Source organism: Gobius niger, assembly GCF_951799975.1.
Source record: "Gobius niger genome assembly, chromosome: 7".
Classification (NCBI taxonomy): Eukaryota; Metazoa; Chordata; class Actinopteri; order Gobiiformes; family Gobiidae; genus Gobius; species Gobius niger.
This window is the reverse complement of record NC_136858.1, coordinates 7,448,341-7,469,597: the sequence shown is the minus strand read 5'-3', so window position 1 is coordinate 7,469,597 and position 21,257 is coordinate 7,448,341. Positions and strand designations below refer to the sequence as shown.

The following is a 21,257-nucleotide window of genomic DNA, read 5'->3' as shown; positions in this document are numbered from 1 at the left end:
ATGGATGGATGGATGGATGGATGGACACACTGACCTTCTCAATGTAAATGTGAATTGACTTTCTTCAAAGTTAGACTTTAGGTCAGACACCGTGACTGACAGTAACATGACGCTAAATACAAGGCTGATGCCTTATTGCTCTTCAGTCACAGACCGAGAAGTGAAGAAGGAAGTCATGGAGATTATGTGTTAGACAAAACTTCCATACTGTGGCTGGATGTAAGAATAAAAGATTGAAATTCAAGTATTCCTTTGTAATACGAATGTATCCTGTATATAATTAAAACTTTATTATTAATTACTCTCATTCTTCAAAAAAAAAAACAAATACAAAGAAAAGCCTTGTCATTTGAATCTGCTGTAGAGTCATGGTGGACCACGACAGATGTCGACAGGACTAGAATAAAGAAAATATTCTTTATTCTTTGGGAGCCCCATATAGCTCCCATAAGTGGTCGCTAGTCTTCCTGGGGTCCTGACATAATAAAATGGAATACATGAACGTTACATATTTGATATATATCACACAACCATAGTACGCATATAGGACATGGTTACAATTGCTCACATGTATGGAGCTAATTGACCTTTTCACCTAAAATAGTTCCTATAGTAATTAGGGGTACACCCTAGGGTGCACTCTATATTTCTTAATATTTAGGCTGCATGCGTGTATGTGTGCAACCAGACAGGGCGCATGTGGGTCATTACTTACAGCTAAATTGAAAGCTGTAGACAATCCACACCTGTACAGCTAAATCCTCCAGAAATACATGAAATCGGTGTGTCCTTGTAATAGCTTGTCCTGCAGATGGCCAGGCTGCGGAAAATTATAGATCCAGAGCATCATGCATTGTCAGAGGCGCAGACAAATGCGTAAGATCCAATCCTGGTCATAATCCGCCTCAAAAGCTTGATTTCCAACAACGCCCTAGCTGAATGTTGTCCAAAAACAGCCCTAACACGAGCTTGAAATCAAACGTGCTGCTGGGTGAGTGCTTTAGCTGAGCACATTGTATTTAGTGTCATGTTAGTGTCACTCATGGTGTCTGTTCTGAAGTTAACTCTGAAGAGAGTACACGCAACACTGGGACATTTGCTGTGCAGGTTAGCTAATGATGGCTCACAGTGGAGGACTATCTGCCCTCTGTCCCTCACAAATCCCTCACCTCTCCCTTTCTCAGCCCTCACCTCACCCTCTTTCCACCATCACCTCTCCCTTCCTCTTCCCTCCTTTGCCCCTCACTCTCTCACTCGCCCTTCCTCTTTCTCTCCCCCTCCCTCTTCTTCTCTCCTCCCTCCTGCCTCTCACCTCACTCCGCACCTCCTCCCCCTTCTCTCCCCTATTCCTTTCTCCCCTCCTTCCTCCCTCTCTCTCTCCTCTCCTCACCTCTCTCCCCTCCCCCTCTTCTCCTCTCCATCTTGCCTTCTCCCTCCTATCCTCCACCCTCCCTCTTCTCCTCCTCCTCCACCCCCCACTCCTATCCTCCTCCCTCTCTCCCCTCCTCTTCTCCTCCCTCCCTACATCTCTCGTCCTGTGTCCAAACGGATTAAGCTACAAGTGTGTTTTAGTGAAGGGGTCCGGCTTTAGTTAACCTTGGAATTAAAGCTGAACTCTGAGGCATGACAAGAATTCCTTCCAAATCAATTGTGGAGCAGAGAAAAAAATCCCCAGGCATTTGAAGGGCACCGGGCCAGTAAGGCAGGTGAACGCGAACAAAAATGACAAGTGCCCACTCTGCAGCCAGGAGAAAGTTTTTAGGGGCTGGTTTTAGAGAGTTCTTAAGCTACATTCTCTGTCTAAATCATCAGAACAAAACAAAAATATAGCCGCAAGTGGCGATTATCGGCCCTCGCCGACCGCCCTGCCCAAAGCCCCCTTTTGTCTCCCTCAATCTAAATTTACGGTATTGCTACTGCCTTTATGTTTGTTTGTTTTTTAAGTTTTTTCCCTAGGGTCTAAGTTTTAGGATTTTTGGAATGCGCTAATGTGCCCTCTCGGTATTTGACAAACGTTTTTGTCAGAAAAAAAAACAGTTTTTTGACAATGCTGAGAACTCTGCTCTTAATTTATACATTATACAGAGAAAAATGTGTACACCGCGTTCCAAATTATTATGCAAATGACATTTTTCTCTGATTTCCTAAACTGTCAACTCAAATGAGAGTCAGCATCATTTTCAAGTCTTTAACTGGTAGAGGATCATTTAAAAAATTCAAAATCTACTGTTCCAAATTATTATGCAACTCATCGTTTCAATACATTTTAAAGCTTGTAATTAACTGAAAATGGTCATTTGTTGAATTTGTAGCATTAGGAGGTCATATTTACTGAAATTAAATTTCATTCTTAAATCCATTAAACTTGTAAGTTTTTGGAGAGTTTCCGCTTGGATTTGTTTGCAGGATGTCAGAATAGCCTCCCAGAGCTGCTGTTTGGATGAAAACTGACTCCCACCCTCATAGATGTTTTTCTTGTTGAGGCTCCAAAGGTTCTCAATAGAGCTGAGGTCAGGGGAGGAGGGGGTCCACATCATGAGTTTCTCTCCTTTTATGCCCATAGCCAGCCAGTGATGCAGAGGTATTCTTTACAGCAGGACATGGTGCGTTGTTAATGCATGAAGAGGATTTTGTTCGGGAAAACACGGCTCTTCTTTTTGTACCATAGAAGAAAGTGGTCAGTCAGAAAGAGGTCATTTTCACTCCCTCTGGGAGCCTAAAGGGGTCGACCAGCTCTCTCCTCATGATTCTGGCCCAAAACGTGACTACGCCCCCTCCTTATTGACGTCACAGCCTTGTTGGGACATGGTGGCCATTCACCAACCATCCACTACTCCATCCATCTGACCATCCAGTGTTACACAGCCTCATCAGTGAACAAGACTGTTTGAAAATGAGTCTTCATGTATTTCTGAGCCACTGCAGCCGTTTCTGCTTCAGCTTCAATGAACAGTTTAGGGGAGGCCGGATAGAAGGTTTATGCACAACTGCAGCCTCTGGAGGGTCCTACACCTTGATGTTCGGGAGACTCCAGAGGCACCAGAAGCTTCAAATACCTGTCTGCTGCTTTGTAGCTGCTGTTCTATTCATCTGATGTATTTGTCTGGCTGAAACCGTCCTCATTGTGCCTTTATCTGCACAAACCCATGTGTGTCTGAATCATCCACAAATCTCTTATCAGTATGATGATTACGCTTCATCTTTCATGAAATATTGAAGGTTTTCACACCTAGACCAAGGCATTCAACTATTTCATGATTTTCATCAGCAGAGAGATCCTTTTTCTTTCCCATATTGCTTGAAAATGATGATCTGCTTGATAATGTGGAACGTCCTTTTTCAGTAGTTTTTCCCTTAACTGGGCTTAACCTGAAAACTAATCATCACAGGTCTCAGAGATTAATATCAGTGATTCAGACACAATACCATCCATGAGTTTCATTGAAACCTTATTATTTATTTTTTTTACCTTTTTGATACTGAAATACAACTTGCATAATAATTTGGAGCGTGGTTTATGAATTTGTATCATACTATATCTGAAAACTGAAGCATATTTTTAAATTTTACTTAGGGTTGAAAATCCTTAGTTTATCCAAGTGGTTCCTCACTTCTCTAGATCTTCTTCACCAGGTTTTCCTCGGAGGAGATAGAAAAAGCACATGTTGCTGAATTATGGAGTTTAACCGGTTTGATTCTCCCCCCACTCCCTCCTCTTCACACGTCTCCAGCCCAAGGACACTGCCCCCCTCCCCCGACCACCTTCACCTGCCTCCAGCCCCCCTGCACCCACGTCTCCAGCCCCCACCATACGGACTTCCTCTAGCACCTTTAATTTTCGTAAAACTAAAATGTGTACTCACCATATAATTCCTATAGGGGGCGCTATCGCACCAAATTTGAATTTTGCCTAATGAGAGTGTTTAGGACTGTGACTATAACGCCTGACAAAAAATAATCAAAATCGGGCTTCACATGTGCGAATGGGAGCCATTTATTGTTTGCGAAAAATTGCAAAATACTTCGTCCAGTTTGCGGCATAAAAAACATAAAACTTAGAAAAGTAATTTGGATAACTTTTAAAGTTCTACTTCTGAAGATTATTTTCCACCCAAAATTAGCTCGTTCCGATAAATGGTCTAGGAGGAGATAGATTTTGTACGAAGTGAAAAATAAAGGCAGATTCCCGCTTTGCGGGGCTTTCATCCAAAATGGCCGACATCCAATATGGCGGACGGCGTTGCCATAATAATGTTTTTTTCTCAACTTGTCATGATGCACGTCTGTACCGATTTGTAGGATTCTAAGACAAACGTAATTTTTGCCCGCGTCCTATCTCGTAATGTTAAAAGAACTCTATACAAGAGGCCCTTCGCCAGCCCTGATGGCGCTCGGGCCTAATAAAAAAACACTCACAGCTAATACTGTATGTATGCATTGAAATTATGTGAAACGTAAAAGTTCAAAGAATAAACATAATTTCAGGTGCAACTAGTCCAAGACTTCCCTTTGTAAACTGAATGCACTGCAGGTGAACAAGGGGATCTTATTTATCATTTGAAACGTTTAGATTACTGACTGAATATGAGGTAATTATACAGTATATTGTATGTTCCTTTCATGTAAGGTTTTCATATAGAGAAAAAAAAAAACATTTCACACGTGAAAATGTCCAAAATTGCCAATGTTTTCAGCGATAAAATATGGATTATGGATTTATTTTGTTGATATGCTAGTTTAGTTTATTAAAAAACTAAACAAGATCCAAAATCCCCTCTGAAATAGTCTGTGTTACTAATATGTCAATAAAATAAAACCATACATTTTAATCTGGGTCTAACCACTATTAAGATTTTGTTGCTGAAAATATAGGCAATTTTGGCCATTATCATGCACAAAATGATTTATTTTTATATGCAAACAGAAAAATGACTACATTGATATGAAATGAATACATTTTTTTCTCATATTTATATCAGTAATGTTCAGCAAAAGTTTCAAATTGATATCTCTTCATTTAAGTTTTTTTCCCTGTTCACCCGCAGTATCTCACGGTAAGACTGAAGACCTGCCATTTTGAGCTACGACCTAAGATTTTCGAATGATTGTTCATCGCACAGTGTCCACCTGGCTTAAGGCGCTGCTGTCTCCAGAGGGCGCTGTTTAAAAGTGGCCACTCCCACACTGACCCTGTGAGATTTGGTTATGGTTACATATAAAGAGCAGCCCTCAGCCTGCGCTCTGTCCCATGTACAGCATCCATCAGCCTGGCCCGGGGGACACACAGCAGTCAGTGGCGGAAATAAGAAAATGATTAAGGGTCCTTTAAAGTCACGCCTGTGTCACGGCCAAAACCACACGGAGACTGATGTGAGCCGGGCAACTCCTCACTGACTTCCACTGTAACACACACACCTACACTTTACAGATGTGGCAGATTGCATATTACTCTGGAGCAGTGTTGGGCAAGTTACTTAAAGCTGCTCTAAGAGATCCCGTTTTGACGGTCCGGCACAGATGCATTACCAATAAGCGCCTCTAGATGCACCACCATGTGGCCACACAAGCAAACAGAAGAAGACCAGCGCTGCACCTCCCTCACCCGTTTATAATAATAGATCCATGCCTTCACCTCACAGCACACCCCCCAACACAGAGTTCACTACTGACACCTACTGATGAAAAAAGACTTCACTTAAGGCAGCTTTAAGAACTGAAACTCATGTGTCAAACAGTTGACACTGATGAAGATGCCTTCAACAATCTACAAAATGCAATGTAAGTATTACTGTTTTACAGGCTTTATTTGGGATGGTACTGAAAGGGGCACTAAAATGACTTCATTCAAAAGGATTGACAGGGATGATGACACATGGGACGAAACTTGGACTCCGGATACAGAGACACAATCACAGTCATCCTCAGAAGATGAGTCGGAGGAGGTTGATCTCTCACAAGAACACGAGACCATTGAAGCCCCCACTGATGTGGATGAAGCAGAAGACCTGGATCCTCAAATATGCATTAGGTATGTGTGTTATTATTATTTCATCATTTAGTAATGCTAAATGCTAAAACCAGCTTTGTGCAGATGTTGCGGAGAGTGTCACCACTGCGTTCGTAGAGGATTTAGCTTCATAGCATTTTATTACGGAATTAAACGAATTAAACGAAGGAAAAATAAATTCAGCAGCTCATGTTAAACTTGTGTCTCGCCACTGAACTACTACGACAGACGTTTAACATGAGCTGCTGTGTTTAGTTTCCCCTCTGCTTCGTTTGTGCTACTGCTAACACTAAAAGATTTCGAAGAGATGAGGCTATAGTCACGGTGATGCCCGTGTTGTCATTATGTCCCTGATCCACGAGTGACACCCGTTATGGAGTAGATCAGGTTTTAAATACCCCGTCTGGTTTCATCCCTAACAGTTATTACTGATCTAAGGACTCCCAACTAATAATATTAATATGAAATACTAAAAAACCTCCCAGTTAAGTTGTTTTCATTACAAGGTTTCCAAGAGTCTGTTTTCCATTCAAAGTTACATAATCACCATAAAACACCACAGCCACAAGCACATTAATGAAAAACATTTATATACAGTGCCTCTCGTAAGTATTCATACACCTTGAGCTTTTGCACATTTTGTCATGTTTACAACCCTAAACATAAAGATTTTATTTAGATTTTTTTACTGAACGTTCACACACAAGTAACAGACAGCTGTGAAGTGAAAGCAAAATGATACATGATTCTGTTATTTTTCAAAAAATACAAAAGTGAAAGTGGGGCGTGCATAAGTATTCATACAGCATTTTCTGAGTGCATTAAATTGCCTTTATAACATTCCTAATGACTCCAGAATGTTCACACCTTGGCCTAACCATTAAATAGAGGTCACCTGTGTGTAATCTACTCTCAGTATAATTTCAGCTGTTCTTTTAGGTCCTCAGAGCTGTGGTCGGAGTGTATTGGTCACTAAACAACATCATGAAGGTCAAGGAGCACCAGAGAGGTCAGGGATAAAGCTGTGGAGAAGTTTAAAGCAGCATTAAGCTATACAAAGATTTCCCAAGATTTAAACATCTCCTGGGGCACTGTTCAGTCCATCATTCAGAAATGGAAAGAGTGTAGCACCACTGCAGACTTATCAAGACACGGCTGTTCATGTAAACTAACAAACTGAACAAGGAGAGCACTGGTGAGAAATGCAACCAAGTGCCCCTCCTCTGGAGGAGCTGTGAAGTCCTGCCGCTGAGCTGGGGGAATCTGTACATGGGACAACTATAAGTCTTACTCTACACAAATCTGGCCTTCATGTACGAGTGGAAGAAGAAACCCATTATTGAAAGGAGGCCATAAGAAATCCTGTTTGAAGTTTGCTAGAAGTCATATGGAGGACACAGCTCCATGTGGAAGAAGGAGCTTTGGTCAGATGAGACAAAAATTGAACTTTTTGGCCCAAATGCAAACCGTTGTGTATGGAGCAAACCTGACACTGCTCATCGTCCTGAGTGCACCATCCCCAGTGTCAAATATACGGGGGGGAGCATCATGCTGTGGGGCTGCTTTTCCTCAGCGGGGACTGGGGAGATTGTAAGAATAGTTGTGAAGATGGATGGAGCCAAATACAGGGACATTTTGGAGGAAAACCTGCTGGAGTCAGCAAGAGAACTGAGGCAGGGGCAGAGATTCACCTTCCAGCAGGACAATGACCCTAAACACAAAGATAAATCTACAATGGAATGGTTCAATAAAAACATATTAATGTGTTAGAATGGCGCAGTCAAAGTTCTGACCTAAATCCTATTGAAAATCTGTGGAATAATGTGAAAACTGCTGTTCACAAACGTTCTCCTTCTTATTTGACAGAGCTTGAGTTGTTTTGTAAAGAGGAATGGGCTAAAATGTCAGTCTCTACATGTGCAAATCTTGTAGAGTCAAACCCCAAAAGACTTTCTGCTGTTATTGAAGCAAAAGGGGGTTCCACAAAGTATTCATTCATGCTGTATGAATACTTATGCACGCCCCACTTTTCGGTTTTCTATTTTTTGAAAAATAACAGAATCATGTATCATTTCGCTTTCACTTCACAGTTGTCGGTTACTTGTGTGTGAACGTTCAGTAAAAATATCAAGATATCATAGATATCAATTTGAAACTTTTGCTGAACATTACTGATATAAATATTAATATACATCCATCCATCCATCCATTTTCTTCTGCTTTATCCGGGGCCGGGTCGCGGGGCAGCAGTCTCAGCAGAGATGCCTTAACTTCCCGATCCACACACACCTCCTCCAGCTGTTCCAGCGGGACCCCTGAGGCGACACCAGGCCAGCTCGGAGACATAGTCCCACCAGCGTGTCCTGGGTCTTCCACGAGGCCTTGTCCCAATATTAATATTAATATAATAAAAATGTATTGCATTTTTTCAGTCATTTTATGTTTTCAAATAAAAATAAGGCATTTTGCCTATATTTTGAATCCGTGTACCTTTCGATCATTAGTTATTCCGTTTCAAAATAAAATCAGAAAAACAACATTTCCATTTGTTTTTTTGTTTTTTTCCCTTTCTAAACTTGAATTAGAAAAAGAAATCTTGTATACGTCAATGTCAATGTGTTTGTTTTAGTTCTAGTTGTTTTTAATTCCCCTCCAAAATTATGACGTTACTATTATTTCGTTTTATTATTGTTTGCGACACCGGAAGTGAGGAGAGACCTCAGCTCAGAGCCGCTCCTACACTTGTTTGGAAAGTTTTATGCAGATACTTTTCAAAAATTTGGCAACACATGCAGAGATCAGAGATGCTTTATATTACCACGGAGGGAATGGTTGCTCAGAAATATCCGTGAGGAGATTCTGCTTGGAAAACAACCTTAAAAAGCTGGGCAGACACTGTGCGTCTCTGTCGTGCAGTGTACGGGGGCTACGAGCCACGAATAGCTGCTCACGACGAACGTACGAGTGAAAATCGCACGGTCACAAGGTTTTCAAACATGTTTGATATTGTTTGCGAGTCGTGCGGTCCTGGCCCTGTGGCAGCGACACTGAAGCCGGCGGAAAGCAGCGCGAACACGGGGAAATGCAGCTGCAGGCGCCGGGAGGAGAGGCACACGCGTTATCAGTCCCGTCGTCAGACGTCAGTCTTAAGGGGGGCATATGAAATCCACGGGGGGCACATTTACTATTAAGTACATATTTTTCATGTGGTGTTCACGTAGCCCTGGCGCACACTAATCATTACATTAAACATAATCAACAGCAAATATGACCAGACCAACTCCAGCTGCAACATGAGTCCTCGTGGCGGAAACGTCAGTATGATGCAGGTGGCATTTCTCCGAGCTGAACCTCCTCATCAACACATCCTTCAACTCAAACTTGAGTTTATGAGAGTGAGGTCCTTTTCAAAAGCAGCTGAATGTTGCGTCTGTGCAGATACTGCACCGATGCAACGAAAACACGTTTCTGAGTGTGGAAAACGACCGGACTCTGAGGCTGTAGAACGAGCGCCTGTACCCCCACACCCCCACACCTCCACCCCACCGTTTTTGGACCCTGAATATGGCTCGGTCAGTGCTGTGGCCGCGTCCACTTTTCAGTCTCTCTCAGCTTCACTAAAGCTCCAGTGTCTGAGTGTAAAACGCACACTTGGAACGCGGAGTCTTTTCAGCGCTTTGTGGTAAAACACACACGAGCACCGGTCACTGCCTTTGCCAAAAGTCTCTCACGAGCCGGGACGGGAAATGAGCATAAAGAGGCCGACATCGTGGACTCTCAGAGCGGAGGATGATCGTTAATGCTCCTCTATCATATCAGCTATATTTTATTTTGTGCCCAGACAATACGGGAGCCGTGCGCAATTGCGCACGAGCGCAGCTTGGAGGGAACCGTGCCAGAGAAAGAGAGAGAGGGATGAAAGGCCTCGGTGTCAGGAGAGGAAATAGTTACTTGTTGTGGAGTTTGGGCTGGTCTAATCAGGCAGAAAGCGCAAAAGTAACAGTGACACGTAGCCTGTCTTTGCCCAATTTGTAGTGGCTTCTCGTGGTTATACAGCGTATACCTGCGTATCACGTAGACGACACCACATGGGGGGCACAAGCATCTTGGGGGACGGGCACGGCCCCCTATGGCCCGCCCATAGCGACGGGTTATTATATTTTTTTTTATTCCTCTTCGTCACTTTAGTTGTGCATGATTACTTTGCAAAACAAAAGTCACTGCTGAAGTGGGGGGACGGAGAGAGGAGTGGCAGAGGGACAGTTTGGGAATGCACGACGGGAAAGGGTTTTAGAGCGCGGCTCTGGGGAAACAGAGAGAGAGCTCCCGAACGCTCCCGGCACCAGCTCTCCCGGGCCATGGGAGAGAAAAAGGCGCGTGGAGTCCGTGAGTGACGAGGCAGGAGCCCCGACTCTCACATCTTCCACCTGTTCGCTCAGCTCCGCTCTTGGCCGCCTCCGAAGCGACATCACCGCGCACTGCCTCCTCCTCCGCCCCGGTCACCTCAGCTGCTGCTGCCGCACGAGGAGCTCAAAGTGAACAGCAACGAGTTTGAGAAATAAAAGTCCTAATGACATAATAAACAACGGTTACAGCGGAGATCGCGTTGAAGCTCGACCTCTTTTGCTTAAGTTTGTTTTTGTTTCTTGCGCGAGGGAGAGAGAGACAGAGAAAAACTTACTCATCATTTCCAGTAGCAAATCAAACCGAAGCAGTAGTGAACAAAATAACGGAAGTTGTTTTAGCAGTGTTTGTTTCCACTGCAGAGCAAAGAAATGGGTCAATATTTTATTTAGAATGTTTTGCCTTTCCAATTTAATTTAGAAAATGGAAATACAATAAAACAACCACATAATTAGTTTTTCTGATTTTATTTTGAAACGGAATAACTAATGATCGAAAGGTACACGGATTATTTTGGGCAACGAAATCAAAATAATGAATTGAGCGAGGGGATTTTGAATCCGTGTACCCTTCGATCATTAGTTATTCCGTTTCAAAATAAAATCAGAAAAACTAAATATATGGTTGTTTTATTGTATTTCCATTTTCTAAATTAAATTGGAAAGGCAAAAAATTCTAAATAAAATATTGACCCATTTCTTTGCTATGCAGTTGAAACAAACACTGCTAAAACAACTTCCGTTATTTTGTTCACTACTGCTTCGGTTTGATTTGCTACCGGAAATGATGAGTAACTTTTTCTCTGCCTCTCTCTCCCTTGCGCAAGAGGGAAACAAAAACAAACTTAAGCAAAAGAGGTCGAGCTTCAACGCGATCTCCTCTGTAACCGTTGTTTATTATGTCATTAGGACTTTTATTTCTCAAACTCGTTGCTGCTCACTTTGAGCTCCTCGTGGAGCTGCAGCAGCAGCAGCTGAGGTGACAGGGGCGGAGGAGGAGGAGGCAGTGGGCGGTGATGTCGCTTCGGAGGCGGCCAAGAGCGGAGCTGAGCGAACAGGTGGAAGATGTGAGTGTCGGGGCTCCTGTAAGCCGCCTCTCACTCACGGACTCCACGCGCCTTTTTCTCTCCCATGGCCCGGGAGAGCTGGTGCTGGGAGCGTTCGGGAGCTCTCTCTCTCTGTTTCCCCAGAGCCGCGCCCTCTGCCCTCTGCCACTCCTCTCTCCGTCCACCCCACTTCAGCAGTGACTTTTGTTTTGCAGAGTAATCATGCACAACTAAAGTGACGAAGAGGAATACAAAAATATATAATAACGTGTGTGTCCTCTCCTCCTGGCGCCTGCAGCTGCATTTCCCCGTGTTCACGCTGCTTTCCGCCGGCTTCAGTGTCGCTGCCACAGGGCCAGGACCGCACGACTCGCAAAAAATATCAAACATGTTTGAAAACCTTGCGACCGTGCGATTTTCACTCGTACGTTCGTCGTGAGCAGCTCGTAGCCCCCTGTACACTGCACGACAGAGACGCACAGTGTCTGCCCAGCTTTTTAAGGTTGTTTTCCAAGCAGAATCTCCTCACGGATATTTCTGAGCAACCATTCCCTCCGTGGTAATATAAAGCATCTCTGATCACTGCATGTGTTGCCCAGTTTTTAAAAAGTATATGCATAAAACTTTCCAAACAAGTGTAGGAGCGGCTCTGAGCTGAGGTCTCTCCTCACTTCCAGTGTCGCAAACAATAATAAAACGAAATAATACAACGTCATAATTTTGGGGGGAATTTAAAACAACTAGAGCCAAAACAAACACCTTGACATTGACATATACAAGATTTTTTTTTTTAATTCAAGATTAGAAAGGGAAAAAAACAAAAAACAAATGGAAATTTTGTTTTTCTGATTTTATTTTGAAACGGAATAACTAATGATCGAAGGGTACACGGATTATTTTGGATATATTGTTTAGTTTTTCAATAAACTAATCATAAGTGAAAAAATCTGTAAAAACTCAATTTCAGCCTTGTTTTTTGGGTTCAAAGCTGAATAAATCAGGCTAGGAATTAGATATTAAAAAATCCCTCTGAAAAAACCTTCAAAATATTATTAAGTCTAAGACTGGAAAGTTTGGAGTCTGTGGGAGCTACTATAAGGGCTCAGGCGCTGCCCGAGTGCGGCTTCTCTCACTCAGAGAAAATGAGCCCTGAAGTTTTGTAGCGAGTGAGCATGCGCGGCCCGTTCTTCGACTTTTCCGCACCAGGCCTGACCAGGCCTCTCGTAGGAGGAAAAATACAATTTTTGGGTGAAAGCGTCATCACGGGGACCCTTCGCAGCACATGTGCATGTAAAATCTGTCAATATTTGTGAATGAATACCCGCTTGAAAGACGGCCTTTCTACGCAGCGAAGTAGCTACTTCCGGGTTGCCCGCGCCTCGCAGACAAAACATCGTAAAATAAACATCATGCGGGTGAGTTTTGTCATTTTTATACACTGACAGGAAAACTAAGATGTAAAGGGAGGAAAATAGATAAAAATCTCCACTTCGACCACTGCGTGAACAATCAATACTTTCACCTGCCGTGTCTGGCCTTAAAAACACCATCCAGGAATGGAAAGAGTCTGACATCACTGCAAACCTACCAAGACCCGGCCGTCCTCATAAACTTACTGACCGAACAAGGACAGCACTGACCAGAGCTGTTACCAAGAAGATGAACCTGGATGAACTGCAGAGAGCTGTGGCTCAGGTGAAATGTGAAAACCCCACTGACACAAAGCAGTACCCACCGTGGCAGGTCCGTCCGTTGGTTGGGTCCCCGTAGTACCCGGGCACACAGCTCTCACAGTGGGGGCCCGAGGTGGAGTTCTCACAGCGCTCACACACACTGCTGTCGACACACTGGCTGTGCCCGTTGCACTGGCACGCTGCACATACAGAGACACGACAATACAAGGGTCAGCACACGCTAAAACTGGAGAAGCAATAGAACGCAACAGTCACTGCAGTACCCTGTCTTTAGTGGCTCTGTTCTTTTGGGATTAGGAATATTCTGATGCTTGTGGCAATAAAAACATATACACGCTGACATTCAATTGCACTTATGCCCTTTTGGCTCACCTCCAAGTTTTTAAAATGTGTGTTGCCAACAAAGCCATTGGTTTTAACTTGATACTCACTTAATACTGCTATTCTCCCTTTCCTCGGGGGAAAGAGCAGGACTTGTTGCAACACTTACATTTTGGAGAACAGCGGCCCTTCCAGATTGAGATACGTGCCTGAGTCCTAACCCAAATCCACACCTCGATCTTAACCTTAACTTCAATGAGGAGTTTGACATCAAGGGCCCGATCCTGTGTTTCTAAACGCATGCTTTAGACTCGTGACTTAGTGCAGTAAATGGGTTGAATGGGGGCTGGACAGACACCCATGGCCAATGGCAAAGTTATGTACAACAGTGGTCCCTCCCCAAGCTTTTTCCTCCTACAGACCAATATTTATGTGCGGAATGCGGGTGAACGGGGATGTGGCTGTGAGGGCGCACGTGCTGGTGTTTTGATCACGGCGTGTAGAGCCCAGAGCTTCACACTCCTTAATGCCAGAGCAGCTCTCTTCTCTTCTTAGCTCTGTTCTCTTACTCTTGAGACACAGCCAATGTTGAACACACAGTGGAATAAAGTTTGCAGTATGAGCTTCAAAAAGCTGAACGAAGTACATGAGGCCGTGCAATGTTAAAGAGGGGGTATTATGCTTTTTTCAATCACATAGCACCAGTCTATAGCACACTACAATGATGACAAAACCTTCTGTTGGTCTGTAAATGCAGTAAATTAAAATAACTGCCTTGTATAAAACTGCTCTCTCAAAATGGCTGTAGTGAATGTCTTGAAATAGGCCTCTGTCTCTTTAAGAACCTCTGACCCTTTCCGACACGCCCCCTCCGCACGCTGTCTGTGGCATCAGTGGGGAGGGGGTTCTGCTGAGGAGCAGTGGTTGGTTACTCGGCTGGTGGCGAAAGCTCGGAGGCGTCTCCAGGAGGTGGGGGCGTTCCTAGGAGGACTCAGGCAAACCTATCCCTAAAATGGCTGGCATCAGAGTTTTTACAGATTACTCAAAAATATGTGAATGTGCCAAGGCAACACTTCAGGCATGTTTTTAATGAGGGAATGACAGAATATGACAGAAAAACATGGTGTAAAGCTTGAAAAGGTCGATTTAACATAAAGATGAGAGAGAGAAGGTGAAGTGCTTGTTGCCGTCAGCTCCACGCCTCAGTGAACCCCTGTCTTTCTACTTTCTACTATTTGTCTGCACGCAGGATGTCACTCTAGTCTGCGCTAACGCTGTTGTTGCGGTAGGCGGAAGATCTGGCCCCAAGTCTCCAATCCCAATCCAAACCCTTAACTCCAGGAGAAAATAGCAGTGACACACAGAGTTGTGTGGCTGGGGAACATGGATACCTCTGGCGTCTGGAAGTACTGCCGCTCTCCGGGGCAAGAACGAGCTGACCCTGTCACATTAGTTAGCTGTAATCTATTACTGCATGAATCACCACTTTTAGTTTTGTATGCTGAATTTTATTCTTTCTTTTTTTTGCCTTAAAATGCAAAATCGACTTTTTCAAGCATTACATCATGTTATTATGTCATTTCCTCATTAAAAACATGCCTGAAGTGTTGCCTTGGCACATTCCTGTATTTTTGAGTAATCTGTAAAAACTCTGATGGCAGCCATTTTAGGGATAGGTTTGCCTGAATCCTCCTAGGAACGCCCCCACCTCCTGGAGACTCCTCCGAGCTTTCATCACCAGCCCAGTAACCAATCACTGCTCCTCAGCAGAACCCCCTCCCCACTGATGCCACAGACAGAGTGTGGAGGGGGCGTGTCGGAAAGGGTCAGAGGTTCTTAAAGAGACAGAGGCCTATTTCAAGACATTCGCTACAGCCGTTTTAAGAGAGCAATTTTATACAAGGCAGTTATTCTAATTTACTGCACTTACAGACCAACAGAAGGTTTGGTCATCATTGTAGTGTGCGATAGACTGGTGCTATGTGATTGAAACAAGCATAATACCCCCTCTTTAAGCCTTTTGCATGGTGAAAAGGATGACAATTGTCAAGTGAAGTTGTGTATTTTTGCAAACATAAGGGAGAATGAAAGATGCTGCAGTTACACATTCTTTTGGGTTTTGCTCTTCCAGTCTTTTCTCATTTGAATCCTACGTCATTGACTCTTACTTCTGCCACCTTTAATTTCAGCACAGCTTCATGGTTAGTATTTCCCTGACCTGGACACTGGATGAATGCCCAGCTGAAGCCTCTGTCTGCAGCGCACAGGCTGTGGTCCAGTCCCATGTCTCGGCCCCTGAGCGTCTGTGGGCCTAGAGGCCGTTGCCTGCTGCTGGGGAGGGGCTTCATGGGCCCTCTGTCGGAGCCCTCCATGCACACGCCTCTCCCAGTCTTGGATGGGTCGCCGCACCAGCCACACTCCACCCGCTCCAGACACTCCGAGCAGCTGTGCAGGCCCCAGCAGGTCTCCGCTGGGGAGAGAAGAGACAAAGCTCATTTACTGTATATGTATCATGCATCCATTTTAGGACATCACAACATTCTAAAGCAGGGGTCCTCAGACTAATCCTACCCTACATACCCTGACTTGTAGAGCACAAATCCCTGAGTATGTAGAAAAAAAAGTGGGTCCCATTCCTGTGCGGAGTTATGATTTTTTTTTAAACTAAATAACCAGTATACTCATTCCAGCCACTAGAGGGCAACTTAAATACACAATAAAGGAATACTCAGTGTCCAGCAGGGCCACTGACATAAAAAAGAGTGGAGTGAATGAATAATGATCTTTGAGAAACTTGTGACACAGGCTTGTAAAGCACAATACACAATAAGCAGTCTTTGGTCACATTACACAATGATGTTTTATTTGAAAATAATAATAAATGGAATACCTGTGAGGGAGGGGGGAGAAGAGACTAACGACAGCACAAATAAACCTTTTCCAATTAATTCCAATTAATTAATTACATAAGGTTTAGTGCGATTCCGTTTCTTTTTTACCAGCAGACGTTGCTGAACACGGCGTAAAGCCAAGAACTATTTTACTGTCAAACTTGTTTATTTACACAGTTAAAGCTGCAGTCCGGAGTTGTTACGTTTTGGTGCTTTTTCAAACGATGCACCTTCCCTTGTCCCCGCCCTCCTCCTCCTCCCTCATAGGAGCTCGCTCTGAAGGCTCATGTGCGTTTGTTGACAGTGAAACTGCTGCTCCGTGAGGAGGCAAGCTCCTCTTTTGCAACATTTCACCATCGCCAATCTCACACCTGAACATATGGAAGCCCGTTTCCGCCATGTTAAAAAATAAAAGCCCAACAGGAAGTCGAAATTACGAGATTTAAAGTCATAATTATGTGTTTAAAACACAAAATTTCGAGTTTAAATCACGAAATTACGAGTTTAAATCTCGAAATTACGACTTTTAAACTCGTACTACGAGTTTAAATCTCGAAATTACGAGTTTAAATCTCGAAATTAAGAGTTTAAATCTCGAAATTACGAGTTTAAATCTCGAAATTACGAGTTTAAATCTCGAAACTACGAGTTTAAATCTCGAAATTACGAGTTTAAATCTCGAAATTACGAGTTTTTAAGAGTTGTAATTTCGTATTTACAATTTTTAAACCATAATGCGCATGCGCAAATTTTGCCGCTTCAACGATGTAGACGGACGTGGACAACCTCGGCAAAACAAACGCTGAATTACCCGCATGTTGAATATATTGGTCTTTAAAAGTAAGTACATTTGGAAATAGCTGTATTTTCCTGTGTTAAATTCTGTGATTGTATTTAGTAACCCAAAGATCGCAACATGCGGAGTAGCGAGCTAGCATAGCATGTAGCTTTCATACTACAAAGGCATCACTTTACCGAGAAAATATGCGGCACACACTTTTTGAGATTATACGTACACGTTCTACTATAAATTAACAAGCACATGTATTTGGTAACCACAATAATATTAGACATGGTCCGTGAGCCTTTTGCTGGTAATTGTACACTTCGTCCTCTAGGTGTCACTGTTTTATAATAATTAATAGGAAGGTGGAAACATAACGTATGGGGTGGGAACCCGTCGGAGGAAGCCCAGTTTATTTACACTACAAACTAGATTATCATTAGGGAAGTTCTACATGGGTAATAAACTTCAGTAATTACTCTCCCGTTTCTACATTTTAAGTTGTTTTCCATATTAATTTTGAATCAGTACAAGAATCAATGGTTCTGCATTATGTTACTGTGAAAGTGCCATTAAATAATAATAAGTGACCTCCCTCTCTCCTGGTGCAGCTGAATTGTTTGCCTTTTTCAGCAAACCACGTTGTTTTTCTGGATACTTTTGTACGTCTTTACCGTGTTTTTGTGGAGGTTTGGTGGATTTGTTTACTTTGAGAGTCCAAAATGGTCCTGAAGAAAGCAGCTTTTTGAAGGTAAACAAACTGCTAGCTTATCAGCTAAACCCATTTGAGATCTACAAACATCTTCTTCTGAGACACTGAACAGTGAAGAGGCACCAAGAGCCCCCACACCTGCAGCACGGAGGAGGCGTCACAAGAGGAGCTACAGGAAACAACAAAAGGGACCAACGAGGAGATGGTGATAGACTGTGGAGGGAGCTGTGCAGGAGGAAGAGGAAGGACGAGGTGGAGCTGACCAGTGCAGGACACCACGCTCTGAGACGGGGACAAGCCCAGGAGGCGGTGCACCGTTTCAGATGATCAGAGGAGACAGAGGGCAGCTACAGTTTCTCCACCCTCCAAGGTCATGCGGGTGGAGTGGCTGAAGGACGACGAGATCATCGACCCGGCCGAGGACAGGAACTTCTACATCACCGTGGACCACAACCTGATCATCAAGCAGGCGCGTCTGTCCGACACGGCCAACTACACCTGTGTGGCCAAGAACATCGTGGCCAAGCGCAAGAGCTCCACCGCTGTGGTCATCGTCTACGGATTTCCCATCAACCAGTGCTCCTCCTGTGACCAAAACAGTGAAGATGGCGGCCGCGACACAACGATCTTTCACCAAAGAAAAAAAAAGAGTGGAAAAAGAGTGGTGCGCACTGAATGGGTGCTGCTGCCGGATGCTCTCTCATCGAATGCAATTTCTCCATCTGTGAGATCAATAAAGTATCATCTCATCTCATCTCATCTCATAAGCTCACATTTCACCCACTTTTCACAGCAGGAGAACACAGGCCAGAAGATGGAAGAGCTCTCTGATTATTTAAGGTCAAGACATGTGACTGAGGAAATAATCCAGCGAATGGAACAAGAGAAGGTAGGCAAAACATTCTATTATGATACAGAACAATCATATACAAACACTGATAGAATCGATAAGCATTGTTATTTTTTTTCTCTGTATTTTTCTATAGATTGACCAGACTGTAATAAAGCTCATGTCTGATGAAGAACTTCAGGAGTATCTACCATCGTATGGAGATCGAGTGGCTGTATTTGGATACTGTCGGTGTCAAGAGCAAGACCCGAGCAGTCGCAGGTCCAAACTTTTTGAGAGACTTAAAGGAAAGCTTACTAAGAACTTAAAAGACACTACAGCAAACAAAGAGAAGCAAGGTGAAAATAGTGGTAGGAAAAGCAACAGAAAAGTTGAGCTGGGTTGGCTGAATTTTAGAGAGAAAGAACAGGCTTATGTGCATATGCGCACTAAAAAGGGGGGTGGAACCCGAAAGGAGAGTGTGGCCAAGAAAAGTACAAAGAAAGACCTTATAGAAAGAGCACTACAGCTGTTTTTTCCCAGGAGAGTAAATGCAGAAGGCAATTGTTCAGATTTTGAAATAGATTTAACTGACTTCCAGGAACATCCTTTGCCTGATGATGTTACTGTTGAGGAACTGTATGAAAGAACCAAATTGCCTGTACTGAGGTTTTACTTGAAAACCAAAAAGAGGCAGACAGACACAGACCTGCTTCTTGAGGAGGACCTCAGCACAGATTCTGACTCAATTATTCATCCTGAGGTGCAAACACACTCCTCAGACACTGCCAATACATTTCCTTTGGAGGTCAATACATTGGATGTGACTTATGTTGTTACCACTGAGCCTAGTCATAATGATGGTGAAACTTTGCAAGAACAAGAAATAACACTTATCGTGAATGACTTGGAGGACCGTGGGATTGTTACTGTCCGCACTGAGGGTCTTTTAGAAACGGAAGCCGTACCTGATCTTGAAGATACTTTGCCTCTTACTGATGATGAATCGTTGCCCTCTGTTTTATACATACCTGAAAGACCTAAAACTATTGTTGCAGTTCATCGAGGACAGATCCTTAAAGAGCTAATCCAAGTGTTTTCTGAGGAAAGTTTTGTGGATAAAACCATTGGCTTTAAAGTAATTCTTCCTGATGGAAAACTAGAAAAAGCAATGGATGATGGCGGTGTTTTAAGGGATGTGCTGTCAGAGTTTTGGAATGACTTTTATGAGCAGTGCACCATGGGGACGGACTTCAAAGTGCCAATCATACGACATGACTTTGGTCAAAAGGAATGGGAAAGCGTTGGTCGGATCATTGCTTTTGGTTGGAAAAAAGTAAAGTACCTTCCAGTCAAACTTGCTCCTGTTATTCTTGAGCAAGCCATCACTGGTGGTGTTGAGAGCAACCTATTAAATACCTTTCTGAAGTATGTGCCACAGTCAGAGCGAGTGATGTTTCAGTCATGTTGTTCAGATTTTGGAAATGTTGACTTGGAGGAGTTAGTCGAAGTTCTTGACATGCATAACTGTCGCAGACAACCAACAGAAGGCAACATACAGCAAATACTACAGGAGCTTGCTCATCAGAAACTTATTCAGGAGCTTTTATAATTGAGCAGTGGAGTAGTGTGCTTGAGGATGTGAAGTCCGAGTTGAAAGGGATTGCAGGTGCCTATGCTGCCTTACAGCCAACATCAAGAAAAATTATGAGCTCAATAACTTACCCAGATAACCCAAAAGCCAGTGAAAAACAAATTATGAAATATGTCAGTGCATATCTTCGAGAGTGTGACCCGGTGCACCTGTCCAGTTTTCTCAGGTTTTGTACAGGGTCAGATGCGTTCACAGGAAAGGCCATTACCGTGTCATTCACAGAAATGAATGGCTTTCAGAGGAGACCTGTTGCTCACACTTGTGGTTGTGTTTTAGAGCTGCCAGTCACTTATGACAGTTACCCTGATTTTCGCCATGAAATGAACAGTGTGTTGGAGAGCAACATCTGGATTATGGATATTGCATAACTTTAGCCAAAACCAACCAGTATATTGTGTATATGACTGGTTCAAACTTAAAGTTGAGAGGTTTAAATGTTAAGCGTTCTGTACCATTTAAAGCATTTTTGCACTATTTTTTCCACGTACATAAAATGACCCTTTTTGCATTAATTAACACTGTTTAAGTTTGCCTAAAACTGTGGCTCTCATACTTGTCACACCAAGTGCCATTTCAGGCCTAGACCAAGATCCAATCAGGACAACAGGGGTCTAAAATAGACCCAAATTGGACCAATTTGTAAACCTAGATAAATGTATTATTTATCATTATTTATTAACTTTCTCCAATTAAAGTTGTGTAATTTGCAGATGACCCCAAAAAAATTGGTACTTGAGTAAGCCAAATATCCTGTTTGAGAATCACAGATTCTGTCATTGTTTTCATTAAGTTGCACTGTTCATTAGCTGGTCCATTTTTCTCTTTGTTTTCATTTCAATTTTGCCTACATTTGAAGATATTGTTCAGGCACAAACATCTTTTGTTAGGCAATGTTTATGCATTTTAAAATGTGCAG

The 21,257-nt window shown here is 43.2% G+C and overlaps 1 protein-coding gene across 1 annotated transcript in view; it reads right to left on the bottom strand.

Moving 5' to 3' along the window:
- The window catches only part of atrnl1a (attractin-like 1a), a gene marked incomplete at both ends in the record, with an annotated part of 698,456 nt that overhangs the window by 420,468 nt on the left and 256,731 nt on the right, over window positions 1-21,257 (bottom strand). The window contains 2 exons of the mRNA XM_079559364.1: window positions 13,192-13,329; window positions 15,690-15,941. Of these exons, the coding sequence (XP_079415490.1) occupies window positions 13,192-13,329; window positions 15,690-15,941 (390 nt within the window). The remainder of the gene's footprint in view (window positions 1-13,191; window positions 13,330-15,689; window positions 15,942-21,257) is intronic.